General features: G+C 40.9%; 1 protein-coding gene across 1 annotated transcript; it reads left to right on the top strand.

Annotated features, from left to right (window-relative positions):
- Positions 1-903: 903 nt before the first annotated feature.
- On the top strand, positions 904-12,409 carry GTSE1 (G2 and S-phase expressed 1). The gene is given in 14 exon segments (XM_065658253.1): positions 904-971; positions 973-1,006; positions 1,008-1,035; positions 1,975-2,058; positions 2,765-2,828; positions 2,909-3,527; positions 4,735-4,905; positions 6,283-6,415; positions 7,351-7,725; positions 7,920-7,992; positions 8,413-8,661; positions 9,952-10,132; positions 11,230-11,370; positions 12,326-12,409. Coding segments are annotated over 14 exon segments (2,304 nt in total).
- The last annotated feature ends 1,254 nt before the right edge of the window (positions 12,410-13,663 follow it).

The raw sequence follows: 13,663 nt of genomic DNA on the forward strand, positions 1-13,663 counted from the left end.
ACAAAATATTTTGTCTATATGGTAATCTGCAGGTGACGATTAACCATTCTTATTCAGCTGCTGAATTCCAGTCCAGTGATTTACTTAGTCATCCCAAAGTACTCAGAACACAACACATCACTCAGCTGCCATTTCTGAGGCCATGCATGTATTAGGAGAAAACCCCAAGCACTGCGCAGCGTTAAACGTCAGAAGAAATGTGGCAGAGTGGTGTTTTCCTGGTGTTTCTTACTGACATGGGTCTACTTTTAAAACTGTTCTATCAGCCCACATTAACTGGCATTAACTGGGACTGACACCCAGGGATCTCGCCATTCTTTATGTCAGTTTAGCAACAGGTACATATCCCTTTTGGCGCAGTTAAGTTCCTAGGATGATCAGATCCAGCCAAGGTGTGGAGGAAACAAAATGAGTCCTTGTGCGCCCACTGCAGCCAGCATGTCAGCTGTGCAAAGAGCCACCCTGAGGCCCTGAAGCCAAGTCCCTCAGTAATGCCCAGGCACTGCAGAAGGCCTTCCCTTCCGTTCCTGACACCACCACGGCTGCCGGGGTCAGCCAGGCAAACCTGACTCAGCAGCGACAGGCTGCGAGGATGAAACAGCAAGGCTGGAACCTGCACTTGAAGGGCCAAAAGCGCCAGAGGAGCGGCCTGGCCTGCGAGGCTGAGCGGAGCAGGAGGGGCCGTGGCCCCAGGCATGGCGGGCAGCAGCCACCCATGGGCACCGGCTGCAGCCTTCCGGGCAGCCTCTGCTGGCCCTGGGCGCTGTGATGCTCCAGAGGCCCATGTCCAGTTCTCCCAGCCCGTGAATAACCACACGTGTTTCACCTGTTGCAAACCGGCCCCGGTGAGCGGGGCGGCCCAGCGGCGGCCGTTGGGAGCCCCGTCCCACTACAAGCCCCAGAATGCCCTGGGCGGGACGCGTATCGTTCGAACCTGCCAATGAGGGCGCGCGGGGCGCGTCACGTGAGCGGCGCGCCATTTCAAACGGCCGGGCGGCGGCGCCGCGCTGCTTCGTGTTCCTCGGCCCCGCGGAGGTGAGCGGGGCGGCAGCGGCCCCCGGTTGGGACCCTTGGCGGCCACAGCCGCTCTCACGGCGTCGCGGTGTGGTGTCTGCAGGCCTCTGGCTGTAGAGGGGCTGTTGCCTTTGCCGCTGTGGGGTCCTACGCGAGCTCGCCTGAGGCGGGGCGGGGAGAGGCGGGCGGGCGGCTCCTCGCGGGCCTCCTTGTGGCTGGCGAACGGCTCCGTGTCTGCCGGGCAACCTCTGCGCTGGGGGCGTGGGGGGTTCCCTTCGCTCCCGTGGGCTCTACTGAGCTGCTCTGTGAGGGACCGGCCCCGGTAGGTCCGTGCCCCGCGTTAACCCTTCGGTCCGGCCGCACCGCACGGGGTGCGCGCTCTTCCCGAGGGTCTTCTGACTGACCGACCTCTCGGCAAGGCCTGAGCGGGTTGTGTCAGGGCACGGACGGGTCCACCTTTGCGCACAGGAAGATCGTATGTGCTGGCTTTCTGTCTAAAGCACAGCACAGATGTGCTGAGTCTCGGTTATGCCGATCTCGGCTTAGTGCTGTAAAAAGTGAGTTTTATCCTGTGGGGTGGTAGCGTTCTGCTGTTAACTGTCCAGCCCTGCTGCCCCTTGTAGCTGTAGTCGTATAAGGAGCTTAGTTGCTGAACACAGAGTTTGCGTTAAAGACCTTCAAACATCCTAGGCATTGCTGCTGAATTTGAAGGCTTTTTACAGAGTTTGCAACACTTCACATATACATAGTCTAAGGTAATTTGATAGTTCAAGAGAGGACGGTGAGTCGTGCTATAGCACATAAACCATATTTGTCTTGCTGTCCCTAAACATAAGAGCCTTCAAAGGGAATGTTTACCTCCTTGCTAATTTGACAATATAATAAGATTTTGTGACCTTATTGGTTTGGGTTTTTTTTTTTAAAAAAAACCAACTGCATAGTTAAATCTGTATTTTCCAGACACTATGGAGGAAGGAAAAGAAATACCAGCAGATTGCTCAAGTCATGTGACTGAAGAAAAACCAAGTATTTGTACGAGGAATGGTAGGTGTAGAACATGTTGGGATATTCTCTACCTGGTGTATCCCTTATTAAGACAGTTCAGATCAGACATCCAGCATCTGCTTTATTTCTTGTTCTGTGTACTTGTTTCCTTGCATGGGCTGCTGTTGCCAGTCTCAGACTTACAAAAGTCCTTGAGAGCCTGTGGAGCACTCATGCTAGAGCATGTGTAGTAGTGACATGATGTCATCAACCTCTCTTCTACATATCTAACCTGAGCTACTCCCTTTCCCTTATCAGTCTGCTGTGGATTCAATTAATATTTAGTGTATATGCTAGCTAACAGGAAAACTAATCTTACTGGCTCCTGTTACTGTCCTGTGGTGGTCTCAACTGGAAAAGAACTGATTGGTAGGACAACTGCATTGTCATGTAGCTCTAGATTATATATTCTCACTTCTCTTGGCTGGAGGTTGCTGATACCCTTTGCCACAGCTGGATCCTACGTTGTTATTATGGATGCATAGAAATTAGCTCTGAAATGTTTTGTGATATTTGGGCATCTATCACAATTATGACCGTATTCACAGCTGTACCTTCAATTTATTTGACCTAAACCATGTTTTTAATAATTATTTAAACTTGGTAGCTAAAACTTTCTTTGCTGACAGTTTCATCAAATTGTCAAAGCATAATGCAATCATTTTTCTTGCAAATCCCCATTGTGACAAAATTATTATTGTTATAATTTCAGACATTCCTCTTCTAATTGATGAAAAGTTTGATTTTGACCTTTCACTCTCTCCAGCAAGGTAAGTGAAGAGTCTACAGGTACATATACCTTTAAAGAGGACAAACATATGATGCTGGGCTGACTTATTTTTCTTTGTAGTGGAAATGAAGATGAAGTTTTTTTTGGACCTCTGGGGCACAAAGAAAAATGTATTGCTGTCAATATTGAAGCAAAAAAATGTGCTGAAAAAAACAGACTGCCTCCTTCTGATGATAAACTGATGTGGAGCCCATTTACAGGAGAGAACTTTGTGGAAATTAGCAAAGAAGCTCGTTTGTTAGCACTGCAAATACAGACTGTAAGCAAGAATGAACAGACTAAAATAAGCCAATCAGAAGAACAGGAAGACAAGATTATAGAAAAATTTGTGGAGGACCCAAAGTCAAAACTGAAAATATTGAGAAACCAAAATATAGAGAAAAGTCCCAGGGCTGTTAAAAGGGAGACATACTGTGTGCAGGATAGCACAGCATGTCAGCTGCCACCTTGTTTTCAGAAGGAATCAGATAAACTTTTGTCAGATGATAAAACTCATGCCCTTCATACTTCTCCAGACAGAAGCCCTGTTAAAATTTGTGTATCTCCTACAAAAATTGCCAGTTCACCTCTGACACAAGAACAGAAAACTAAGAAAATAAATATGAAGGCACCTGGCAAACTCCCAATGGCGAAACCTTCATCTGCTCTTGGAAAAAGCAATTTGTTTACTACTGAAAAGGTAAAGACAGCTTCTGGGCAACAATATTTTCTTTAAACATGGCCTTTGTGTTTGAGGAATGTTTAAACTGGCTACAAGCTTTTATTTTTAAAAGTGGACTTTAATCTTCTGATGTTTCTCTATTTCATAAGATCCTTAGGCAGGAAACATGTGAAAAAGTTAAGGCAGATACTATGGTATAGTAGCCAACTAGTTTATCTGTTATGACAATGTGGAGCATCTGGAGGCAATTTTATTCTCCATTGTGTTCTGGTGTTTTGAATACCAAAATTCTTGGCTTCTGTTTAAACACTGTTTTGTTGCTGTTAAAATTTCTTCAGTGTTATTAGTGACTTAATGTGCAAAAATGGCTTTGTTTACTCTTAACACTTGTCAGTAGAGATGGAGGGGAAGAAAACACACAATTATTTTGATAGGACAGGAAAATCTTTTAGTGTTAATTCTGTCCACAATGTGTCTCAATCACAAGAAGCACTGATTAATGGTGTTACATTTAGGATGTGGCTATTTGACCAACTAAAAATGTGTTCTAGGATAGCAAGGCAACAGTGACCTTGTGTGCACAAATCTCAGTTTCCAGATACAAGTTCTGGATTTTATTGCTTTACACCTTATGGCTTAGGCTCCAGCACGTACTGCAGATTTTACTGGAAATGTGTTATTGGCTCCTTGGGAACCACCCTCTATAGAAAATAGGAGACCCTTTGATTCCTTTATGTTATGAGTCTCTTCTTGATTTTGGGTGCTATAAGGCACAGTCTTAATGCTTTAACTAGCCAAATTGTACCCTGCTGTCTAAACAGACAGTTTGCGTAGTGCAGTCTACTATTGTAATGTCTTGTCTTTTGGAAAGCTAGTGTAAAGCAGAAGAATGTTAATTAAATGGAGACCTTGTATGGAACAGCTGTTAGAGTATGTAGGTGAACATGCTTGCGTAAAATTTGTGCTGATGAATTGTTGTTGCAGAACTGTCCTTAGGTTGGTGTCCAATATCTGGGTTCAAACATGTTCTAGTGCTTAGCAAATACACCTACTAGACTAACTTTAAACTGTATTAATCTAAAGACTGAGGATTTGACTGGGTTCAAAGGCTTCTTCATTTACTGTTGTCTTGGTTTCTTAACAAAATCAATTTGTGTAAAAAGCTTTATAGTCATTTCTAGAAACACTAGTAGCTTATTTTAAAATGTTATGTTGAAACTTGCAGCCTGGATCAGGAAAACATGCTAGCATTTCTACACAAAGAGGCTCGAACAGCATGGGATCATCTGAAGATCCAATTTCTGATAAATCTAGTGCTGCTTCAGATGTCTTCGAGTCTTCATTCAGTAGCAGTTCCTCAGTGCAAGATAAAAAAGCTCTTCCTGCACCAAGTAAGGTAATGGCAAGAGTTCTTAATATGAAAATATTTTTGTGATGTTTCAATACAGAGAAAAAAATGAATATAGTTTACTTTCTAATTTAAAGTTATACTGTTGTGTATAATGGCTTTAAGGAATAGTCTCTGTTCTGCAGTTGCTATTCTTGAATGTGTGTTCTAAGCCTATAACACAATGAACACAAGAGCAGCTATGAATGTGTTGGATTAACAAGCATTACCTTTGTTTTTTTTAAAGCACTAGCTGCAGTTAAGTGATCAGCAATTTTCTGTAAGAAACAAAGTTTTGTTATGTGTGTGGTTAACTATACCATATGAAAAGGTTGTGATAACTTGTCTGAGGGTATAATACCTACAGCTGTCAGGAGTTGTTTTGGAGCTTTAGACACCTATTTCCATGCTGTGTGCTGCTTCACTGAATCACAATGTTGATGTTGGAAGTGACCTCTTGAGGTCATCTGGTCTAAGCCTCTGCTCAAGCAGGGTCACCTGGAGTCAGATGCCTAGGCCTATGGCCAGATGGCTTGTGAATATTTCCAAAGATGGAGACTCAACAACCTCTGGGCAACCTGTGCCAGTGCTCGATGACCCTTGCAGTAAAAAAGTGTTTCCTGATGTTCAGAGGTAGAACCTCTTGTGTTTCAGTTTGTGCCCATTGCCCCTGGTCCTGTCACTAGGCACCACTGGACTCTGTCCTGTCAAATTTTGGAAATATTGATGAGATCCACCTTGAGCCTTCTCCAGGCTGAACAGTCCCAACTCTCTAAACCTTTCCTCAGATGGGAGATGCTCAAGGCTGTTAGCATCTTCATGGCTCTTTGCTGGACTCTTACCAGTAACTCCAAATTGCCCTCCTACTGGGAAGCCTGGAACTGGACATAGATCTTCAGCTGTGGCCTCTCCAGTGGTGAGCAGAGGGACAGGATCACCTTCCTTGACCTGCTGGCAACACTCCTCCCCGTGCAGCCCAGGGCACCGTTAGCATTATTTGCTGCAAGGGCACATCGCCAGCTCCTGGTCAGCTTGTCCACCAGCACTCCCAGGGGCCTTGTCTGTAAGGTGCTTTCCAGCTGCTTGGGGCCCAGCACACACTGGTGCTTGGGGTTACTCCTTTTAGTCTTTAATTCCTTTAAGTCCATACTCAAGTTTGTGGCAGCAATAAAAGTAACAGTCCACCTCCTAGATCTGTTGTTCCAGTTCTGTATAATAACCCAGATATAATGAACTGTTTCTTAGAAAGTTCACTTTTAAAACTGTACTCTGAGGAAGGAACCTATCTAAAATTCACAAATACAAACATATAATACCAAGAAAAGCATGGCAAAATAATGCAAGTAGGTTTTTTTGCTTTTGAATAAACTATATTCTCTGGTTCAGCCTGGCTTGAAGAAGATAACACAACTGAAACTTCCTGGTGTTGCCAGTGGTCTCACAAGAAGGACTTCATCAGTTTCCAGCATGAACTCAAGTCTGAATTCAAGTTTACCCATTTCTCCCATAGGAAAAAATGGTAATCACTCTTACTACAGATTTGTGCCACAGATCAATTTTGAAGTAGCTAAGTGTGTCTTGGACTGTGGGTTTGGATAAAAAACAATACCAAAACAACTGAAATGCAAAAGGAAGGTGGAAGGCCTAGTTCCAAGTTCTGAGTTTCTGTAAGCCTAATAAAAGGATGAGGTTTACTCAAGCAGATTGGAAAAAAACCAACCAAACAAACAAAAAACTGTGGGGAGATAACCTAATACAAGAGGCTTATACTATAATGAGGACATCAATTTGACCCTTTCAGTAAGCCTCAGTGGGTCAGGAAAATAGTCTCCTAAAAATACTGACAGATTTAAGCACTACAGTTCTTGTAGATCTATCAAGATACCAAGTTACTGCAAATTTTTATTTTGTACCTTGTTTCTGGATGGAAAATATATCAGTAAAAGTTAAAGCTTAATAAGAAATATTTTATATGATAGAAGTGTCTAGTCAAGATTCTTATTAATGAAAGTAACCTACAGACTAAAAGTAAGAACTGTACAGAAAACTGAGAAAGGCACCTGTGGGGCAGTTCAGCCTGTGGTGTTAATAAGCATAACTTGAACTATTACCTTCTCGAATGCCTGATTAAGGGAACAGAAACAACTGTGCTGGGAGAGTATGTTGAAAATGTAACTTGAATCTGCAAACTGTTTTGGCATTTCTTGAAGAATATTCTTTGGCTTGATTGCAGTAATTCAGGAATTCGGCAAGGAGATTTTCTAAAACAGACAAAATAGCTGGAGAATTCAGGGAGTAAGTTTTCAGTAGTTGTATGTGTTCTCCTTAAACTTGAGTTGTTTGAACATAAATTTAAATGCTGTGAATTGCTGGGGTTTTTTCCTGTGTGAGTGTAATTATTCTGCTTAGTCAAAAACTTAGCAATAAGCTCAGAAGTATAACTTTCTATTTCAGGAAAGTCAAGTGTGTCTTCAAAAGCCAGTGTGAGTGGCTCTAGGCTTTCTTCTAGCACAAACAGGCTGGGCTTTGTCAGACCCACCAGCGTATCATCTCTGCAGGTTGCCAATAGTGAGAAATTCAGGAAGCAAGCAAGATCTAGTACTCCCAAAACATCCAGTGCTGTAAGCTTGGCTAAATCTTCAGCTTCTGCGATACCATCTGAGGCTGTAAGCACTGGAATTCAGAAGCTGAGCTCTGTTCCCAGTCTACAGAACCTATGTCAGCAGAGTAAAGATGGAAGTGCAACAAGAGAAAGCCTGTGTCCAAAGCCCAGGGCTCGACTTTTGTCTGTTCCTACGAGTCTGACTAAGGTTCCGGTGAAGACTGGAGGTAAGCACATACTTTGTGTGACCCGTCTTCTAGCTTGGCTAATAAAAGCAAACGTTTACCTTGAATGCTTGTTATTTGTTACATTACACTTCTGTCCACCTCTTGGAAGGAATTAGTATTTTAACTGAAGAGTATCTTTTATAAAAAAACCAAATATCAGTGTGGATAGCAATTAATGAAACTTCTCTCCTTAGGTACACCAACAAACAAACTGGCACCAAAAGCAACACCATCTCATGGACTAGCATTTTGTGGCACACCTGGAAGGTAGGGCTTAACTGAAAACTGAACATACTGGGGCATACTTCTTAGAATGCAACATGGTTGGGTGTTGCAACAATATTTAAAAGGTTTTTTGTTTAATTGTCTAGTCCGTTGAGAACCCTCCAGGTTAGCTGTGTTACTGCCTATTGGAACTGATTTTAAAATAATAATAAAATACCAAAACTAAACCAAACGCCACCCCCCCTTCAGAAGAAGGTTTTCTTTGCAGTGTGAAGCAGACTAGAGGAATTCCTAAAAGTATTCTTGTGAAGCCCTTACTATGCTGTGATTATCAACTTTATGATGATTACCGTTCCCTTACTGACCAAAGGGAGACAGATTTCTATTGTTTGGTAGAATAGTTTGATAGTTTGAATAAAACTGTTTCTAAAAGCTTTTGGCTAATGCATATTCCATTTTTAGTGCCATGGCAGTCAGCACTCCTGTGAAAGCCTCAGGAGATGGGACCTTTCGGAAGCCTTGTTTTCCTGAGAAGTCTGTCTCCATGACTCCTGCCAGTCTGAAACGCTCTGGCTTACCTACGCCTGTTCGCCGTATCTCAGGATTTCCAGCAGTGACTCCTAAAAGTGCACCAAGAATAGCGTTTTCTCCACATGCTGCACCTGTTTGCCAAAGTTCCAGCTTTTCCACTAAAAAGATTCTTACAGCTGGGTAAGACAAAAACCTCCATGTATGAAAAGAGTATTGTAGGCAAACTGCCTCTAAATGAATTTTATTGATGACTTTAAGGTTTCAAGGGCCTCTGCTAAATATTAGAATGAAACATTTGAGCATAGATGTTTTATAAGCCTAATAAATACTTGCATCTTGTGACTAGTAAAATACTATAAGACTTACTGAGATGAGTCAATATCTGACATTTAATAATTATAATCTCTAATAGGGAGTTATTTGTATATCTTGAGCTAGTGGACAACTTATGACTTGTATCTGATGCTCTGACTGAAAATTGCTTTGGTGCTGGTGTTATGTTGCTGTTATCTTCTGATGAAGGAAAGGAGCTGGTTAAAATACAGATTGCTCTTAACTTTGTTTTATACTGTTGCCAGTGCTTCTGTAAAATCACACTTTGTTAAAGCATTAGTCAAAAGCCAAGGGTTTAGTTGACTGAACTTTAGTTTCTGAGCAGGCTGACCTGTATTTCATTTGAAATAATTGCTTGCAGAATGGGTGAATCCTACACTGTTGTTAATTATGCTTGTTTTCTGTGAAAATAATGTTACTTCATATCAGCCTAACATCTCCTCACAAGTGCCATGAATATGTATGCAGGCTTGCTTCATGGTGGGTGGAGATGAACAGTATTAAAGCATGAATGACTCATGGCTAGAACACTCTTCCTATATGTTATATTGCTTAGGCTAAATGTTCAAAATAATCTTTCAAGGCAACAACTATTGTCTCTACAATGACTTTATCATAGTAAGCTGATTATAACTCCTGATCTTCCAGCTGGTGTCAGTACCTCCTCTCAGCAGGGACTGGAGTGGGTTGCTCAGTGATATGCAATATTAGGTACTTGTTTGCTAGCTGTTTCTTCAAAGTCAAAAAAACCCAAACCAATACAAAACAAAAACAACAAAACAAAACAAAAACACCACAAACCCATGAAAAACAAAACCAACCAAACAAAAAAATCACGTTTGTGAAGTTTAGGCTGCATATGTCAATTTAGGATTAAATTCTTCATCATGCTGAAGTCATTAGCTCTTTTTTTTTTCCTATGGGTAGCCTATACATTTATTGTAGCATGAAATAACTTGTATTTTGCAGGTTACTAGTATTCTTTTGGATGAAAATATGGGAAGCCTGTTGGTCATTAAAACTTGGGGTGAGGGAGGAGGGCAGAAGGAAAAAATGAGGTTAGGACATTGGCTTGTCTGGTTTTAGTAGTTCATGCTGATTTAAGAACTCAATTATTGCCAATGCTCTTTTCTCTAGTTCTAAACAGACAAAAGAGACTAAGACACAGGTGTCTTCTTCAGAAGATGATATATCTCCTCCACCTGTGCTACCTCTTGCACTTGACTTCTCACCAGAAAAAACTGCTGCAGAAGTAGTAGAAAACGAAATAAAAGAGACTGAAGTACAAAATCAGCTGGCTGAAGAGAAACAAACTGAGGTAAAAAATGACAATACATTTTTCTATAGAACTACCAGGTAAACTTCTTGAAAATGTTATTTCAAGATGAGGGATAGGTAGGAAAACCACTTCAGTACATATTAAGTTAAAGTGGATTAACTTTAAATGTGTGCACCCTCTAGTGACTGTTTTTAGCACTGAACATCTGTTCAGTGTTTCCACTAAGTTTGTTCCCATCTCAAAGCTGAACAGTCAAATACTTGAAGATTTCATATTAAATTTCCATTTCTGGAAGTACTGTGAAATCCTTGTGGTTTTTATTAGAAAGGCAATGTCACAAGGCAGTTCCTATTGCAGCCATAAAGCCCTTAAAAATCAAGTAAAAGAAAAAAACCCACTGCTGTAGCTAAATTCAATCACCCAACAGTAGAGCAAATCTGCATATAGTGAGTGAGGATTAAATCCCAAAGCCCATGTAGCAATAAACTTAGTTAAATGTCATGTACTTCAGTGAATGCTTTTCCCCGCTCTGAAAAATTGACTGGTGTCATGTTAAAGCACTGAACTGGTAGTTCTGAAATATTAACCTGTCAAGGTGGCTATTGATTTACAAATATTCTGGTGTGGAATAACCTGTAGATTAATTGCTTGACATTATTGCATCGGTATTATCTCTGTTAGGTTACTTGATGACATGAAGTATCTGTTACAGAATTGCTTAGCATATGTATAGAGTAGTTCAACTGGGCAAAAGCATAACTAAAGTTTGGAGCTCTACAGAATACTTTATATGGCTAAACAACATTGCATGATAATTGTAGTCAAGTCATTTAAATATTAAGATAGTTTTTAATTTGGCTTAACTCTTTTAAGTGAAAAATTGTTTTGTGCCCCAAGGAGCTATTTTACTTTCTCTCACTGCATTTTCCCCATTTGTGATGCTAGCCATTGGCAGAGTGAGAGCTGAGGTTTTCACACTGTGTGCAGGCAACCCTGCATAAAAAAAATACCCAACCTGTAAATTAAGCCTGTTCTGTGATAATTACAGCTGTATAAGCTAAATTGGCTGCCTAAATGTTTATGAAGGAAGCATGGAGAACAGAGGGGAAAACCTGAACTTCTTTCTTTTTTTTAAGGCCTTACTGGTAGATATGGGAATAGACATATCTTTCCCACACACTTTGGAATGTGAGAGCAGACCTCTGATTGACCTTTCCAATACTCCTGAAGTGAATAAGATTACTCCTCTAAAGCCTGCATTCTCAGGGCAGGTGAAGGTAAGTTATCTTCAAGTTTTCTGGTACAAATATGCTAGCAGAAAGATGTCAACTGGCTGCATACACTTGCCTGCAGAGAAGCTCCACAATACTGTAATAATTATTTACTATTAGCTCAATATCTTTCTACATGTTAAGATGCTCTTAAGAGAACATAATATTTAAAATCAAACAATGTTATCTGAACTAGAGCTGAATCTGCAAATAGGAAAAGGAGAAAGATAGAGGAAGACCTTAACGCTTAAAGCATTTCTCACAGAATGAAACTGTCTGAAGCAGGGAGTGCTGGCATTAGTAGAGTAGGCATGCTGACTCCTTTTTCTTGTAAATTTGCAGCTCTTGGTGCCAGCAGCAGCTCATTTTCAGCAAAAAAGAAAGGCTGTCTCTCCTGTTTAACTCCTAATCCCCTCCCTTAGTTGAAAGATGTGCATTGGAGTCTACTCTAACAAGTATTTCTGGACAAGCCATTTTGCGCACTAGTGGCTTGAAGGTAGATGCCTTTAGATATTGTCAGATGAATGGTGGTAACTATGAGGATGCAGCCTTGGCATTGGATGTAGTTGGGATTACTATCAGGTCCTTCAAAGTCTTTTAAAAGAGGATCACAGAAGTCTGACTTCTGGGGTTAGGAGAGTTCAAAAGTACTCTGCCCTGCCTGGATGACAGTGTCACTTGAATATGCACAGTAGTGAAACTTTAAAAAGTCTTCTTAGGCTTTTAAGGTGAATACAGGCAGTAACCACCTCATGACAAGCTTGTGCTTGTCTAAGAAGGAGCTAGATGTTTAAAAACCTGAACCTAAAAGCTTGAGTGTGATTCTTCTGTCTTCTAGAGAGTAATGGGAATCCTAAATAAAAAAAGTACATGAGAAGACTGTGTTAATGGAGATTATCACTGCTAGTAGTTATGTGCAACAGCTGACCACAGTAGCTAAATTTTCTTTTTCTTTTTCCAGCTAATTGATTTGAGTTCACCTCTTATCACTTTGAGTCCTGATGTAAACAAAGAAAATCTGGATTCTCCTCTGCTCAAGTTCTGAACATGAACTGAAAAGAATGCTTGGCATCTGTTATATTTCAAGTCTTTAGCTGTTACTCTTCACTCTACAAGTTTTTTTGAAGAAGGCTGTAGATTATCTGATGAACTGCATTAACTGCATCAATAGTTTGACTATGTCAAGACTATTAGAATTCTGAGTCTGATTTAATGGTTCTCTTCATGGTATTTACACTGTGCTGTTCTAAGGCTTTGGAGCCTGTCTTCATCTCCTACCAATTGTCTTTGATTCCTTATCCCTTGTGTGCAATGAAGATTTAATTTAAAATAAACTAGTTTACAAAAAAAAAGCAATCTTTTATTACTAGCTTTGAGACTATTTTAGTGTTTCATGAACAAATGTTAAGATAGGTAAAACTAGTGGACATCAGTGGTTTTTTTTCATACAAAAGTGTAGCAAAATTGTGAACAAACATTTTGCTGTTGAATGCTGGTGGAATATACATAAATTCAGCTGTTGTTAGTCATTTGAAGGAAAAAGCAACAGCTTGTTACTGCCAGATGGTTTTGTCTCAACATTTGAAAGTTGACTTGAACTTTCCTACTCTCAAAGAATAGAAAAATGCTTTGTTACCTGAATTGCCTCATGTGGATAATATTTGGAGATTTTAAATACAGAGAGATGAATGAAAATGCACACAGCAGTAGCCCCTAAAATGTTGAAGCAACAAGCCTGTCTTAGAGACTAGAGACTACTGCCATGTATGTACTAGCTTAATATATTAGTGCAAGTTTATCAAGAGATGGAAATGGATTTTCAGCTGTTGGTATTAATTCAAAAAGTGGTAGAAGTTGGATATTCTAAGTGATTAAGTAGGAAAAAGTGTTGAGATGAGTTTGTGAAACATTTTGATGCTGAACAAGGCTCCTGCCTTGGCTTTATCTGAAGGTGCTTGCCTGCTTAGCGCAGCTGCATTTTCTGTGGTTACTGCAGTGTCAGACTCTGTTCTCAATGAAGGCCTGTGGCCAGATTGTGAAAACTTCAGTCAAGAGGAAACAACCATGCCACCTGCTCCTGCCAAATATGAACAAAGTGTGGCATTTGTGTACTTTCTTTGCTTGTTCCTGTGGTCCTGTGAGAAGCAAGAGGGCTGCTTCAACTGAAGCATGTATTAAAACTTTGAGCCAGTTCTGTGCAGTTAAAAGCAATACTCAAACTAGGTCTTCAACTAGCCCCTAAATGGGGGGAACACTGAGTTTGGTTACATATTTCTAAATTGAAGCAGATTTTTAAGAA

Source organism: Caloenas nicobarica, chromosome 1, assembly GCF_036013445.1.
Source record: "Caloenas nicobarica isolate bCalNic1 chromosome 1, bCalNic1.hap1, whole genome shotgun sequence".
In the NCBI taxonomy this organism is placed as follows: Eukaryota; Metazoa; Chordata; class Aves; order Columbiformes; family Columbidae; genus Caloenas; species Caloenas nicobarica.